Genomic DNA, 16,998 nt, shown 5'->3' on the forward strand with positions numbered 1-16,998 from the left:
TCATTGCGCTCATTCACTAGTTTAAGTGCTGCGATAAGTGCTCAAGAGGCTCATCCTCTTCATACACAATGCAAAAACCATAAATGCTCGATGTTATTGGAAAGCAAGTCATGTACTTAGCACAACAGGCCATGCATAACCATGGTCACTTTGTTCAGACATGCGTATTTACTAGCGTATAACCCGCACCACTAACACTGAACTCCACGAAGAAAAAAAAAAAACCTCATATAACCCACACGTTTAAATGAAAAAAAAAAAAGCGAGGGCTAGAAACATACAACTGCGCACTCATTTGGTTGGTTGGTTTTTGGGGAAAGGAAATGGCGCAGTATCTGTCTCGCATATCGGTGGACACCTGAACCGCACCATAAGCGAAAGGATAAAGGAGGGAAAGAAAGAAGAAAGAAGCCACACTCAGTGATCATTTTGCTTTCAGAACATCTATTCAAACCATTACCACCACATCACTGGTTATCAGATTCTCAATCGCCTCCGCTCTCATCACTGCCATCAGAGGCTTCATTGCTACTCTCAAAGACCGTCCTCGGAACCATCCAAGCTGTTACTGATGGCACATTTTTTAAAGCTTTTACGCACCAAGTCGGCCAGTATCGTTTTGCACGCATCCATGATCCACTGGCACAGCAATGGAATATCGGACCTTTGCATGCGTCCCATCAGTGGAGGGTGTTAATGCCATAAGGCATCCAATGGGCATACAGCCACTTCACGTGTGCCTTGAACGGCTTGGTCAGGCACACGTCGAGGGGCTGAAGCATGGGCATCATGCCGCCAGGTATTATAACAAGGTCTGTGCCGGTCTCGTCGAGCCTTTACCACATCAGTGCAGTGGCCTCAGAAGGAATCCAGTACGAGTGACAATTTCTTCGGCAGTGGCTATAACCTTTAGCTTCTCTTTCGCTATAAAACACTGCCACCGAGTCGAGTCGCACTCATGGCACCAAAACAAATCAGGTAAACAGTGCAAACTGAGGTGTAGTACACGAAGTGACGCCTGACACTAGGCTCAACAACGCTGTCTGAAGAAACTGTGGCCAACGGCCTGGGGAAGAATAAACAGACTAGGAATGTGGATTTGGCTACGCCTTTCGTTGGCCCCTCATTGGCTTTATAAGCGTCGATGACGATGGGGAGGCCACCACACTTTGCCATGAAGCAGACATCCCCCTCCCCGAAAAGAAAAAATTGGCAGAAAACCAGCACCCCCAGTTTTTAAATGCGTTTTTTCAAATTCTTATGCGGGCTACATGCGACTAAATACGGTATTCCCCAATGAAACTTCAATTATTAATGCCAAATACAGCTGACTGAATAATTTGAACTCGAAGGAGAGTGATAATTGGTTTGAATTATGGGGAGTTCAAACCTATGGGGACCTTTTACTGTTACACACTTGATTACAGCACCAGCACTTCGTTTTTAATAGAACAAACGTGCCTGGACATGGTGCTCGGTTGCAATGAAGAACACATGGAATACTGACACGAAATGTAACTTACCTGGCAATATTTCTATTTCAAGAAACATGCAATAAAAAGTACAACCTGTTAAACGCTAAAATTGCACTCTTGATGCATACTTTATGATGGGTAAAACTACTCTCCGCACCTAGCCCCAGTGACCAAACACTAAGACCCTACATTTTGCATCTGATGGCATTGTGCTTGATGGCTATGTTCTGCTTCTATGTGGTTAAGGTCAAACCACGCTGCAGCGTCTGAGTACACACAGGCTTGGTCGGCGTTGCCAGACCTCCATTGCTCAAGTCATCGTCATGCAAAGAGGTCTCACTGTCCAACAGAGAATACAATAGGAATTGGGAGTTGCTATCATTTTCCTGAAATAAAGCTTTGGTTTCTGCATCTAACAAAAGCATTAAGCTGCTTTTGAGCATCCGTGCTGCAACTAGATGTTTCATGCCACAAAACTGCAAAGAATCAGGACAAGACTTTTTAATGCAAAAACATTATATGGCTCACTTTTAAGGTCATGTCCGCAAAAATGTGTCTGCAGAAAACGGCATCATAGGACGTCATGAGTCACATGACAGATGATTCCAAAGAGTTCAGGCATTGTGAAAAGTAAGCAAGATGCCGGTTAATGTACCCAACCCCACCCACTAATCCATGAAGGCGCAGATGAAATCCCAGTAATGGCATCACTGGCTGACCTCAATGAGGTAGCAACTTTCCTGACTGCATTCACAACAAAATTTTGATCAAGCATTTGTTGTACAGCATTACGGGTGGTGTCATAGCATTGCTCTTCGCATATAGCTTACATGTTTTAGTCGAGCTGGAGGCTAGCTTGCGGGGTTCGGACCAATGACATATGCACCTTCAGTTGCATGCTTCAAGGCACTGTTGAGGTGTCCACCGAGATGCATTTGAGATGTAGAAATGCGAGAGCTACTGCTCCCTTTCCTTTCCTCAAAAGACATGCTTTCCCATTTCTCCACCAAAAGCAGACTAAGTGCTCTCAGAATTTTTTAGGTTTAGTTCATGTTAGTTCAGATGGGCAGTAGCAGTGAGACGAATCAGTGCTTCCTGGGTGCACGAAAAAGAGGACAAGTAGCATTTTAGATGCCCTCCCCAGGGCAAACTCACCAGAACCACATATTAATGTGTTGACAAGCATATTCTGCCAGATGAAAGCAATAACAGAAACGAGCACTGCATCAAGAAAGCACACCTACCGCATTTCGCTCCACCAAATCATGTTCCAAGGCCTCCCTCTCCGCACTCTCTTCATCCCGCTGGCAGGACAAGACTTGCAGCTTACTGAGCAGCTCTTTCTCCCTCGATGCTGCCACCTCACACTTCTGCCTGAGGGCCTCGCACTCTTGCTCAAACTGTGAGCACTGGTTCATAGCAGCAGCAACCTGCTGTCGCAAAATCTCCAACTCCTTTTGCTTTTCGCAGTGGTCCTCCATTGCTCTCTTCAGCTTGTCAATCTCTGCATTTTTCAGGCAAAGTTCTCCTTGAACACGAGCCACCTCATGCTGGAGAAGCCTGTCTATTTCCTCTTGCAAGGCTTGGACTTGAGCGCCTCTGGCCGAGAGTTGGCTATCGAGTGTGTCGCGTGCCTCCTGCAGTTCTTCTATCCTCCTCTTGCTCGCAGCCACCTCCTCTTCCAGGGCCACCTGTGCAAATACCAGCAATTTCTTTTCTTCGAGCAGCACCTCATTCGAAGTACGCTGCTCGGCAAGCTCTGCACTCATGGTCTCGACCTCACCAGCAACCTTCCGCTGCAGCTCAGCCTGCACGTTCAGCTCCTTCTTCAGGCTGCTGATGTCGCTCATGGCCAGAGACAACTTCTCTTCAAGAGCTTGCTTCTCCCTGCACATTTCCCCAGCTAGACGAGATCCGTTCTCTTCAGCAATTGCAAGTCTGCCCTGAAGGTCCTCCATCACTGCTTCTTTTTCCTGAACAAGGCTGCGCAAAGTAAGGACGTCTGTGTCCTTCGATTCTACAAGCTCAAGGCACTTCTCATGCTCTTGCTGCAGTGCTGCATACCTTTCCTCCATGCGTACTAGCTCCGACTCTAAGGCACTCTTGGAAGATTCCATCTCAAGGATACTCAGACTCTGCTGCTCCAGCAACTTGGAGAGTTCTTTTTCTGCAGATATATCTTGCTTCAAGGCCGTGATTTCGGCTTCTTTCTCTTGGGCGAGCTGCCGCTGCTCGGCCTCAGCCTGTTGGAGGTTCTGTACTTTTTGGACAGCGTCATCAAGCTCCTTCTTCACCCCTTCGAGAAGCACTTCTCGTTCCTTGAGGGCTAATTCATGCCCCTTCAGTGCTTCATCACTCTTCAGGAGCCGATCTCTAACTGACCCGAGCTCAATGCCAACTTGCTCAGCGTCTCTCTGCAGCGTGTCAGCCTTACTCTCGAAATCTTTCAGGGTCATTTCTTTCTCCAACAGGCTTTTCAGCAGGTTCATCTTCTCATTTTCCCTCTCAGACAGCAAGCCTTCAAGTTCTCGAACTCGTGTCTCACTCTTGGAAAGCTGTGCTTTGCATTCTTGAAGTGCACTCTCCAGGCCAGGCACCTTTTCACATTCGACTACCCGACCTGCCAGTTCGTCCTGAAGTTCTTGTTTTTCTTGCTCACTGTTTCGCAACAAGGCTTTCATCTTTTCCACATGCTGTGCAGCTTCCTCATAATCTTTTTGCAGTTTCTCCGCCCTGGAGACAAGGTCTTTACCATCAGCAAGTTCCTTTTCGAGAAGAGCAACACGTGCTTTTTCATCCGACAGATCTAATGATAAAGCTGCGACATCACTCGAAAGCTGCTTCACACTATCTTCAAGGGCCTGCTTTGATTTTGCGAGCATGGATACCTCTGCTTCTTTTTCATGCAATGCTTTGGCAAGGACATGGCTCTCCTCTGCCGCCTTCTGCAGGTCTTGAACATTACACTCCAGAGCCAACACTTTCTCAACTGCTTCCCTTTCGCGTCGATCACAGTCTTCCAATTTGGACTCGAGCTTCTGAATCTTCGCGTTGCAATCCGTCACGTATTTCTGTGACTTGTCGAGTTCTGTCCGCAGCCGTTCTGTAGCTCCACTACTCTGGCCAATTGACAGCTGCAGCTCGTCAATCTTTTCCTTTGCCTTCTGCAACTGAGACTCAAGGTCTTGGCACTGAGCAGATTCGTGTTTCAGCTCGGCGCAGCTCTGAGAGCGTTCCTTCTCCAGGCACTGCTTCTGGTTCTCCACAGCAAGCAGCTGAGTCTACAGCGAGGGAAAAGACACGTCGATGGCATAAAGTGAGGCACACAAGACACCCAGAATTGAGAATGTGACATTGCAAAACAGCTGCATAACATTCGTTTCAGCTGATGTCAATGAAATCCATAATGGCTTTTGTTACAAGCAACAGTCCCAGGTGATCACTGTAACAAGTGTCCCAAATGGTAGTTTTGAACAAAACTTGAATGTAGGCTATGCAGTGAGGGCCAGGCACACATTTTTCGCCCAGCTTGTTGCAAAAAGCTTCATCTGGGAGTGTGCTAGCCAGTGAACGCAGAAAATAATATTTTTCACAACAATCAGCATGGTAACATGTTTGACATACTCATACAGACAACTTTCTCAGCATTTCTAGCATCACGTGCATATTAGAAAAAAAAACCGTTGTTCTATGATCCTTTGAGTATTTATTTGATCAATTGTTTTGATGTTACAATTTGCAGCCACTGACATACTTTACATACAAGATTTACATGCCTGTAGAAAAAAAAAAGTTTTGCATAGCGAATCTAATTTGCTTTCTTGAGGCTTGCACAGATTACAGTAAAACCTCAATGATACATTCTCGGTCCATACGATTTCCCGGTTCGTACGCTGAAAATCGCGGACATTAAAAGTGTCCCATAGAGTTACAATATATTTTTCCCGGTTAATACGTTTCCGGAAAACACGGTTTCCCGGCTACTACATTTAAAATTTCGACAAATTGTGGTCGTATACTATGCTTATTGGCCAACCGCAGTTGTGCAAATATACAAGTGGGCCGAACGAGAGGGCACGCGACGTTTTTCTTCCAGTAATCACCCGCCGTGATGGCTTCGCTGTAGTGCCTAGATGCTACAAGGCGAAGCACCAACATCATCACCACCTCCACTAAGAACAAAAATAAAAACTGCGCACTAGCGTTTACGATGGCCATTTCTGCGGGGACGAGGTATGAGGAGAAGAAGCGCTGAGCTTTCTTTGCGGTGCATAAGAGAAAGGAGGCGAACTTTCTACGAACTACACCGATGCACTTATATAAAAGGTGTCCAGGCTAACTTAAGCCAAGGGTTAAAGATATTTGAGGTAAGCCAGGGAAACCACTTACATGCACCTACCAACCAGCCTGTGCATCATAGGCAATTTTTTGTTTTGCAATAATTTAATTAGCAATAAAGATAACTTTTTTAATGAGTATATATTGACTTTAGATAGAAAATGTGAATAGCAAAGTTGGAGAGCACCTTCAGAAAGCCCCATTCTATTTATTTGTGATAAAGAAAGCCTCACATGTATTTTTTTTTTTCCGAGCTCCAAAGAAAGCCCTCGAAAGAAAAAAATTTGTGACTAGCGCATTCGAGCGGCACGATTGTACGTCTCTCAATCTTGGCTTGAGTGAACGAAATCAGCTGCTGACAAGGTGCGACAACCCCATTGCTCTGGCAGGCCGATATGTCAACGGTGGTGGTTGCGACGCCCACGCGGGGCAGTCTGCAAGCGCGACAGCGCAACCATCATCGATATATCGGCCTGCCGGAGCAATGGGGCCACCGCGCCTTGCCAGAAGCTGATTTCGTTCACTCAAGCCAAGATTGAGAGCAGCACAATCGTGACGTGCGAATGTGCTAGTAACGTGATTTTTTTTTTATTTCGCTGGCTTTCTTTGAAGCTCTGAAAATTGTTACATGTGAGGCTTTATCACAAATAAATAGAATGGGGGTTTCTGAAGGTGCTCTCCAAATGTGCTATTCACATTTGCTGTCTAAAGTCAATATTTACGTATTTAGAAAAATTATCTTAATTGCTAATTAATTAATTGTAAAAGAAAAAATTGCCTATGATGCGCATGCCAGTTGGTAGGTGTATGTATGTGGTTTCCCTGGCCTACCTAAAATATCTTACTTTTTAACCCTTGGCTAAAGTTAGCCTGGACACCCTGTATATGAATGAGCAGGGTCTGGCAAGCCTAGCTAAAGCAAAAACACTGCGACAATCAGCCGTTGCGGTGGCTTTCCCACAGTACTTGGGTGGAAAGGGGCGAAGCATCCGAAAATGACAAGGAAGAGATTTTGGTTACTTTCATCACTGCCGTTACGAATTTAAAGACAGCGCGAACGTGGACTGAATTCAGCATGCACTGGAATATGATCTGTTCAGCCCTTGTGCCAAGAAATGCCAATCGAAATTTTTATGAAGTGAAATTGTCAATAAATGTCTTCAAGCTTCATTTAACAGTTACATTTTTCAAAATCGGGCAGTTTGGATCATATGTTTTCCCGGATAATACATTTCTTCCCACAATTAAAAAAACGTATCAATGAGGTTTTACTATAGAAGAACTTTTTGTTGGGCTAGATGGTGCATATTGTAGCAAAAGAACTGTAGCGCAACCAAGACGAACACAAGAAAGCGGCATACAAGAGTAGCGCTAAGTCCTGTGTGCCGCTTTCTGTATATTCTTTACTGTATTATCTGGCTGAATTTTTTTTTTGTTGATAGAATTGGCAAGCAGCACTTCAATGTGCTGACCTTGCATCGTAAGCTCTGCAAAACTGTCATGACACTGCACTGACCTTCGTGTTGGCCAACAGGTTTTGCAGCTGCGCCAGGTCCTGTGAGCGTTGTTCCAGATCCTGTGCTGATTTCCGGAGCTCAGCCTCAAGCCGATGAGCTTCCCGGTTGGCGGTGTCATTCGCTGCTTCCAATTCCCGAATCTTGACTTCCATGCTAGCGTTTCTGCAAGAACACGAGACAGTTCAGTGACTGTACACATTGGCGGTTTCCCACCACCATGATGCATGGGGAATCAACACAGGAGCTCTGAGAAATTTTAAAAATTCCCAACTTGAGTGACAGCGCCGCTGAAATAGAATGCTAAGTTCGCTCTCAAAATGCTGAATTCACTCAATAAAACCAGTGGCTTTGTTGAAGCTTTTTCCGGTGGCAGGAGAAACCTTTACTACTGAGAAATTTGAATCTGAAGTTTAACTTAATCTCACCACTCTGATAACTCTGGACTGACGTAAGTTCAAAAAATAACGTCAATGCCAGCCGAGCGTTGCAGGCATCTTTTATCAGCCATCCCTTCATTTGCACCAGCTTTCCTATGAATCTTTGAAAGAACTCCATCCTGCACTTAAGTAACCTAAGCCCCGCAGACCATGCGATGCTTATGAGAGCTGAGCAAGCTGGACTAACTGGATACAAAGAATAGCCGGCCGTCTATGAGTCAATGTTGGCAGCAAGCAAAGCTTCCGGTGCTTTCTTGCGTGATAAAAATGCCAACATTTTTGCAAAAGAAAAACTTATTTAAACATACAGACATGTAACCTTCATGCACACTTGTCAGCCTCAGAAATGCATTATTTTTTTATGCTATCATCACGCTTGTACTTGCGAGATTGGCCTGTGGTGGCGATACCTCCATTTTACTTCTTTCTACCTTACCGGAGCTTTGCTTTATGCAAGAGTGGCATTTGGTAATTTAGGAGACGATATTCTATCAATACAAGTCAACTTCAACTTCTCCGCAGTGTCCCTTTAATGATGTGTCAGCTGGATGCAGCCGCAGGCACAGGTTACAAGAACGAACTGGTGAGAAACAGCAAGTATTGGCCGTTGCTTTAGAGTTACTCTGAAAAATTTTAGAAACTGGTTATTTTGGCAAACAAGAAAAAAAAAACGAGCAGATTTCTTTGTTCCCCCCCACCATGTTCTGAGCGAAGTCACGAGGCAAACTTGAAAACATTTACTTGGCTTCCAGGGCCTTTGTGCCCTGCTCCTGGCTTTTGAGGGCACGGTTCAGGTCAGCCAGCTGGATGGACGACTGCCTTTCCTGCTGCTCCAGGTTGGACACCTGCTTCCGCAAGTCGGCCACAAGACTTTCCTGGCTCCTATGAGAAGAAGAGAAAGGCCACCTTATTTCACGGACCCTGTTCACTGCTCATGTCGTTCAAAACAAACAATGCAAAAGGAACAACAAGATAAGGAAAGCTGCCTTGCATTGTGGTCCAAATAATCGAACAGCCCGAAAAATCCGTGAACTTCAACAAAATAACCTTTCTACAAAAAACCAGCTTAAAAAATAGCGAACTTTGCTGCTCCTCACTTTGTGCTTGCAAGCGATAGTACCATATTTACTCACGTAATGAACCCACTCTCGCATAATGACACCCCCCCATCTTTTGTCTGCCAGAATTTACATTTTTTTTGTTTTTCACCCCAACGAGTTCCTCAGTTCCTCAGTTTTCGAGTTCCTCAGTTTTCGCTCAGAGCTTGGCAGTGCGCCAAGATGCTGCCGGACACCGACTTTACAGCTTGTTTGTTATCTTTCGAGGAGAGCTCCAGCCAGAAGGGTGGGGGGAAGTGAGGGAGGGGGACCAGCACAGACCTTGGCAGCGCACCTGGGCAGGGTGCCCACCGATAACATCATTTTTTTTATATTTTGAGGAGACCACCTGCAGAGGGGTGAAAGGAGAGGTGGGGGGGGGGGGGGGGGGGGGGCACGCTCTGCGAACTTGGCATAGCGCCAAGACGTTCTGCGCTCTAAGCTTAAACATTCACATTAGACACTGGTCACTGTCCTGTTTTTAACCTCCCAAAAAAATACGCGCACCTGACCTTCAGGGCCTGTGTTCAGCACATTCTGTTATTTCGCGGCTATTGGCCACGGCCCCTGGCTAGCACAAAATTGCCCGACTGCGGATCACGTCAAATTGAACGATGCTAAACACTAGCGGCACTAACGCGTCTGACCGTGTGTGTTTGTTGATGAGGGAAGGACGGACAGAGATATACGAAATCTGGACCCTTCCAAAAAAAACCTGTAGGAAACTTTTTCCCCGCGTAATGAACCCTCCCCGCCAAACTGACGTCCACTGTCGGACTGTCGGATTAGACTGTCGGACCGGTCATGCTTTCGTCATGTCTGCACCACCTCGTGTCACAATACCAGACAGTGCGACGCGGCCGTGAGATCATGCTACAAATGAATGCACGTGCCACGCAAAGCAAAAAGCTAGTTTCCATGGGCAATGAGGCTCGCGACAACTGAGAGGGGTAAACCACAGGATGACGCAAACAGAAGCGAGCGCTGTCAACACTGGGCAGCACTGACTTTCAGGGGTAGGTGGACGTGGGAGGTTTCGGTTGCGACATACTGTGAAAGCAGCGCCAATCACATTTCTACTACCCACAAAGTCTGTAGTACAGCTGTCACTGTAGAACAGGGGTCCTGAAACTGGGTTCCCCAGTACCTTCTTCAGTGTTACTTTGAGTACATCAATCTCTGCATGCCTTAACCCCCACCTTTCCTTTACAAACTTTATTTTCGGATTAACCACACAGCAGTTGTTCACTGGAGACTGTTTCACTGAGCAGCCAGTCATAATCGATAGAATTTACGCATTTCACGAGGTGCCACATTTCAGCATGCTCCTTTCTGCATGTATGTCAGGAAGGAAGGGACAGAAGCCAAGACACGCGAGGTTCCTCAGCTCCTCTTGAAAGCTGAAAGGGTTCCCCAAGGCTTAAGAGATTGAGAATCCCTGCTTTAGAAGGTTAGCTTGTGAAGACAGTGCACTCCCAGCTAGCCCTCCTTCCCACATGGTTGTCGTAATAAGACAATCGATTACGTCACCAGGGACATCAAATGCATCAAAATTACAACTAATCTCAGCAAAGGCGACTATTCTCAAGAAAAAAAAAGAGAGCAAAAAGGAGCAACAACATACAAAGTTCCATTGAGTGCAATCTGCCGCACATTTACTTCAATGTCAAATGCAGAGGGACACTCACGACAGCTTTGCCTCGCTGCGTTCCAGCTGGGCCTTGGTGGCATCGAGGAACTTCGTGGCAGCAGTCAGCTCTTGCTGGAGACGAGCTTGGGTGGTGTTCAGCTCCTTCCGCAGCTGGTCGCTCTCTGGAAATTTCAAAAATATGTCTCGGAAGCTGACCAGTCGGCATTCGCGTCTACTTATCTGCTAGACAGTCCCTGAACAAATCAAATGGGCTAACACTACTATTTCTCAAATTAACTGAATAAACAAAACATACTCAGACCTAAGCACATTTTAGTTCTCAGCATTATTAAAAATTCATTTCTCAAGTCTGGGCAATCCCATAGACATACCAAACATTTGCAGCTTTAAGTCCAACAGCTCTTTTTTTTTTATGACCTTTCTCCACGCCCTGTGCTACAGGCCTCTACGTCTTCAAAAATATGCAAAAACGGTTTATAAGGCACATTTACAAAAATACATACCTGGCAGAGTACAAATTTAAACCAAAATGTCAAGTCTCATGGTGAAGCATAAAAAATAGATGAGGTTCTAGGCAGCTGGGAACAAGGAGTGGAGACAAAGCAGCTAACTTGGAAGGGTGTTCAGAGCTAGAAAACTGCTCTAATATTCTTGAAAGGCAAGTATGTGGGAGCACAGTGAGCAGTCTTTGATTTTCAATAAAACTTTGGCTGCAGACCTGATGCATTCTTTAAAAAGGCAATAAAATCTGATGTCCACCGACATGTATGTGCAGTCTGACCAGGATATTGACAATCGAAAAGAAAACACATGCACATGCACACAGCACACACGCCTTTAGACACATGCGGCTGGTGTTCTGCAATCTGAAAGGCCCCAAAACAGCCCTGCACTGTTCGAGTCAGCAAACGCAGTGCGTAGATCATCTTAGCTCAAGCTTAGTTTTCCATGCATTCAAGGAAAACGTCAACAGTAGAACACCCGAAGTGGATATGTATGCACACAATAATGCTACAAAATGTCCACAGGTAAGATACAAACTTCTGCGCACAGTCCTGCGCGCAGTGCAGCCAGGACTAGTGCCAGCGTTATGAGTCAGTGTGCACAGAGTGCTCCTGGTGTCACCTGCTACAATGCAGAACCAGTTTGTTGCATGTTCTGCATCAAAATACATTTGCCACAACACTGACCCTGCATTTGCAGACGCAGTTCTTCCTTGAGCTCGGCTTCCTTGTCGCGGCACCGTTGCTCCAGAGCCTTGCGCGCAGCTTCACTGTTGTGTGTCTGGCACTCCATCTGCTTGTTCAGCTTCTGAGCACGCTGCTCCAGTTCCTGCACCTGTCAGCCAATGGCGAGGAGGGGAAAAAGACGAGATAATCCACACCAAGTACGCAAACGTGCAGTGGGCCGTGTACACGAACTGTTGAGTAGCGAGACAAAACAGAGACGTACATCTGTGCCAAGGTCCGCTATTCTACTGAGAAGAGTGTGCCATTCTTTCATGTTGCCGCTGTCCTTATCTGCATCTGCGAGTGGCCCGGTGCAGCCAGGTGATCGATCGCACTGCTAAAGATGATTCTAGAGCAAAAGCACTAAGCTTGGGTTAGTTTGGAGGAGCGCCGCACAATCTGCAGCCAATGGGAAGACGCTCGGGTAAGTTTGGAGGAGCGTTGCACCAGGTGTAGCCAATGGGAGCGTGATGTTGGTCAAACCTAGCATAGCAAGAGCCCATGCAGAAATAAAATAAATATTGCTGCGGCTACGTTTTGGACATACGGTGGAGTGAACAGATCAGCTTTACTGGCCACTGCATGTGAGCACTATGCTATCGCAGCAGCTGATCACTCCTAGTCTTATTAAACTGCAACATACTCTAGCGATGTGCATTGCACACCGTCACCTTCATCAACTTCATCTGCAGTGTTAAACTGCAACATAATCTAGCGCAGTGGATTGCACATTGTCACCTTCATCCATTTCGACCTGCGTGCAAACAGATCAGATCAACCTTGCACCCAAGTCTAATATAGTCACCGGACTTGCTGATGACCCAGCAAAGCAAAACCTTGAGCGAGCCAACCAGACTAAATGCATTCTTTCACACGTCTACATGGTTTAACTACGTTAAAACCCTACCAATATTTTTCTTGGTTTGGAAAGGATCATAACTTCAGCATACTGTATTTACACGATTGTAAGTCGACCCTATTTTTGAAATTTAAAATTCCGAAGTGGGGGGGTCGACTTACAATCGAAACGAAACCTTGAACTGCCAATAAAAGCAAGAAAAACAATATATCAGGGACGCTACTGCGATGTTAGAAGTTTTTGTTTGCTCTACGGCTCCAAGCGTAGCATTCAGGTATTCCGCGGGCTTTTTGGCCAGGATTTTTCATTTTTTATTTTTACTACGCACCCACCGCGATGGTTCAGTGCTACTGAACAGGATACCCGGGTTAGAACCCGATCGCGGCGGCAGTGTTTCGGTGGAAGCGAAAGGCAAAGGCGCCCGTGTGCTGTGCGATGTCAGTACAGAAGGTTAAAGATCCCCAGGTGGTCGAAATTATTCTGGAGCCCTTCTCTACGGCACCTCGTTTTTCCTTTCTTTCACTCCCTCCTTTATCTCTTCCCTTACAACTGGGTTTCCACCGATATTTCAGATAAATACTGCGCCACTTCCTTTCCCCTAAAACCAATTTCATTTCATTTCACTCGTGGGAAGGGCCACTTTCCCGCTGTTCCAATTGCGGAGTCTGCGCCAGCGCCCGGGAGTGTCGCTAGCAGATGGAAGAGCCGCTATTTCAGTTGGTTGCGCAATACATAACAGCGGCGCTTCTGGGGAATGCTGATGTTTGCTGGAAGAGTCGACGCCCCGACACCGATCACTCTTTGTTTGGTGGTGCTTGGAGTTGGTGCTTTTGACCCGACTGCCGGCCGCGTGCTTCGCCATGAGCTCTCCAGGTTCGAAAAGCATTCGGCGCTCATTCACTGCAGCGTTCAACAGGGAGGCCATCATTTACGCCGAAGAAACCAACAACTGCGCGGCGGGCCGCAAGTTCGACGTTTCTGATCGGTTGGTGCGGGAGTGGCGGAAGCAGCGAGACAAAATTTTCGATTGCGACTCCAAGCGAAAAGGTTTCCGCGGGCCGAAGTCGGGACTGGAGCTGGAGGTCAAGCTTGCAGCGTATGTCACCGAAATACGTGATCGGTCCCCTCCATTTACATGCGAAATGATCACGCAACAAGGCCAGGTCTTTGCTGCGGAAGCTGGTATACTCCGAAAAGACTTCAAAGCCAGCAGGGCTTGGGCTTCGAAATTTATGAAGAGGGCTGGCTTCTCTCTTCGTCGGCGTACTAGTGTATGCCAGAAGCTGCCTGCTGCTTACGAGGAGAAAGTTCTCGCCTTCCATAGGCACTACCTCAAGCTCCGCGACTCGCGGCGATACCTGCTCGGCCAAATCGGCAATGCGGACCAGACTCCCGTCTACTTCGACATGACGAGCAACACAACAGTGAGCGTGATGGGAGCACGCGAGGTCAAGCTTCTCATGACGGGAAACGAGAAACTTCGGTTCACTGTTATGCTATCATGCTTGGCAGATGGCACAAAGCTCCAACCGTACACCGTCTTCAAAAGAAAAACTATGCCAAAGGAAATGTTCCCGAAAGGTGTGATTGTGCAAGTGAACGAAAAAGGCTTTATGACGGACAGTTATTGATTGGTACCGTCGGGTGGGGCATATGAGGCCTGGGGCATCCCTCAAAAATCGCATTCCGAACCTCCTCGTGCTGGACTCATTTTGCGGCCACCTTACCGCGAAAGTGAAAGCAGAGCTCCGAAAAGAAGATACAGATATGCTGGTGATTCCCGGCGGTCTGACGGGGCAGCTGCAGCTGCTAGACGTTGGCATTAACAAGCCATTCAAGGACTTGCTCCGGCGTGAGTACAACGAGTGGCTGGCGGCAGAAGGGCGGGAACTTACACAAACGGGGCGCGTGAAGAGAGCCTCCATGGCGGCTGTGTGCGGGTGGGTGATTTCCGCTTGGGCGGCCGTTCCACGCGATGTCGTGGTGCGGTCATTTAGGAAGTGCGGGCTTTCCATGGAGGACTATGTGCTGTGGGATCGCAGCAGTACCACTGAAGATGACTCAAGTGAGGATGAATAGCCCATCTATGCAATAAATTTTCGTTTTTGAAGCGCTCCACCGGTGTTTTTTTTTTTCGGACATACGATTGGAGGGGTCGACTTACATTCGCGTCAACTTTTTTTTTTTCGGACATGCGATTTGGGGGGATCGACTTACATTCGAGTCGACTTACATTCGAGTCGACTTACAGTCGTCTAAATACGGTATGCACGAGACACAACTGCACCATTGCCGAGTTCATGACCAATAACACAGAAGAGGTTACCCAAATGTGTGGGACAACATTCTACATAAAAAAACTCACAGGACAGTTACACGTGTGTACCGCGAATGTTTTAGCGTTAGCTGTGGTGTGGAAGTAAAGAATTTTTGTGATATTCTTGCCTAAACTACTAGGTTCTCGTCCAGTGTTTGAGTGCATGTACTTTGACACGCGCAAACTCATGGCCCATGTCTCTTCTTCACAGTCTCGCCAGCTTTCTTACAACACATACCCTGTTCACAGCCAGCCACAGCAGTGCCCTGGCACACTGCCAAGTTTTCCAAGTGAGCCATTGACGTTGGCGCTCTCGTCAAAATATAAACGCACCATGCTGTTACTGGCGCAGCATCCTGGCACATTGCCATGGCCTGCACCACAGACGGCATCAACGTCGATGGTATTGGAACTGAGGCACGAGCTAAGAAGAGCTATGTTGTCGTTGGCACGTCTCCTTTTCTTCTGTACTATGTGAGCGCATGCACGGCGGTACGTTTATATTTCCCATGCATTGGCAAAATAAATCCAGTTGTGAGTGCAGCGATTGTCCGGGCCGTGAGTGTTTTCCTTCCATTGACTTCGTCTTTTTTTCGCGCTGCAGTTATGTCGAAGCTAAAGCACTGAAAACATTCTATTTGAAGAAGCGATTTTCTGGTGGTGAAGAGACCACAATCACATGGTGCAGCTAAGGCAGGACGGGCAGAAATCACCAATGGGTGCAGACAGTTCAAGCAGGAAACTCCTGCACAACCAATACATGGCAAAACAACGGCAAAGCTTTGCAATTTTGCAAGTGTGCCAACAAGTTTTGGCCCCTTCAGCGACGCTCTCACGCAATGATGGGCATGGAGGTTTTAGAAGGAAGCCGGCAGGAAACGGAGAATGTCACTGCCTTCGTCATAAAGGGACGTTAGTCAGGGCCATTCAGAGCAAGAGTCAACCATTAGCCGAACACATATTTCATCTCAAGCAACAGACCATGCACTTTCCATAACATGTGACACTGCCAAACAGGGAAGGGATATCGTCAGTGTCACTGAGATGAGGTGGCTCGACAGGGTACCGAGACAGGCAGTCAGTATCTTTATGAAGATGTCCAGACTTGTACACAACAGTGTACGAATACTCCTGAAGGCGTAGCGCCCAGCGGCCAAGATGCCCGGAAGGGTATTTCAGCGAGGGCCGCCAGCAAAGGGCACGGTGGTCCGTGACAACAGAAAAAGAACGCCTGAACAAGTATGGCCAGAATTTAGCTACAGCCCAAACCAGGGCGAGGCACCCCAATTCGGTTACCCAGCACCTCCACCAAGGATGTTACGGGGAAACACTATTTACATTTATTTAAAAGCGTTGGGGGTTAGAATGAAGAGTTCCTAGCAGGGAGCACCAACACGAACAGGGAGCCACATTAACCTCTTCTTCGTTCGTCCTTTCACACGAGAGGCCACTTCGTCGTAACTATATATATAACATTTTTTTTTTTTTTTTTTCGATTATTAGCAAAGGACCACCCACCTGACCCCGCAGCTGAACATTGTCGTTCCTGAGGCGGTCCATCTCGTGGTTGCTGCGGTCAAGAGAGTGCGCCCTCACGGGGGTGCTCGGCACAGATGCTGGCTGGTTGCCATCCTGCCTCTCTGTAAATGTGCCAGCGCAACAACACACAGCAGTCAAACAACCTACAGAACTAGCCTTTCTTACGGTAATCACGAGAGACTTTTGAAATCGCCACAGGCATTCCACTGCTCTATTCTAGGTGTTACAACTATGCATCAAAATGACACCAGGTCGTCTTGTCACCAGCGTTCTAGCAAACAAAAAACTAAGAAGATTCGGTTTCCCCGCCGTACGCTAGATACTCACCCCTCAGCTTCGCCTCCAGTTCAGCAACCTTGCTCTGGAGGTCACGATAGCCAGGGGTCACTGGAGTGTCCCCATAGGCACACCGCTGTTCAATACGAAAAATGAACACCAAAAATCTGTCAACAAAGCTTGCAGGCACAGTACTGACAAATGGCCCATAGCTGTTGCACAAACTATTGACTACGAAACAAATGTTATCCTGATCTACTAGA

General features: G+C 47.0%; 1 protein-coding gene across 1 annotated transcript in view; it reads right to left on the bottom strand.

Moving 5' to 3' along the window:
- LOC144098818 (uncharacterized) overlaps positions 1–16,998 on the bottom strand; it is a 60,606-nt gene that overhangs the window by 32,726 nt on the left and 10,882 nt on the right. Inside the window, 7 exon segments of the mRNA XM_077631707.1 lie at positions 2,720–4,756; positions 7,330–7,492; positions 8,509–8,649; positions 10,553–10,676; positions 11,706–11,853; positions 16,439–16,560; positions 16,787–16,871. Of these exon segments, the coding sequence (XP_077487833.1) occupies positions 2,720–4,756; positions 7,330–7,492; positions 8,509–8,649; positions 10,553–10,676; positions 11,706–11,853; positions 16,439–16,560; positions 16,787–16,871 (2,820 nt within the window).

Source organism: Amblyomma americanum, chromosome 7 (genome assembly GCF_052857255.1).
Source record: "Amblyomma americanum isolate KBUSLIRL-KWMA chromosome 7, ASM5285725v1, whole genome shotgun sequence".
Taxonomy (NCBI): Eukaryota; Metazoa; Arthropoda; class Arachnida; order Ixodida; family Ixodidae; genus Amblyomma; species Amblyomma americanum.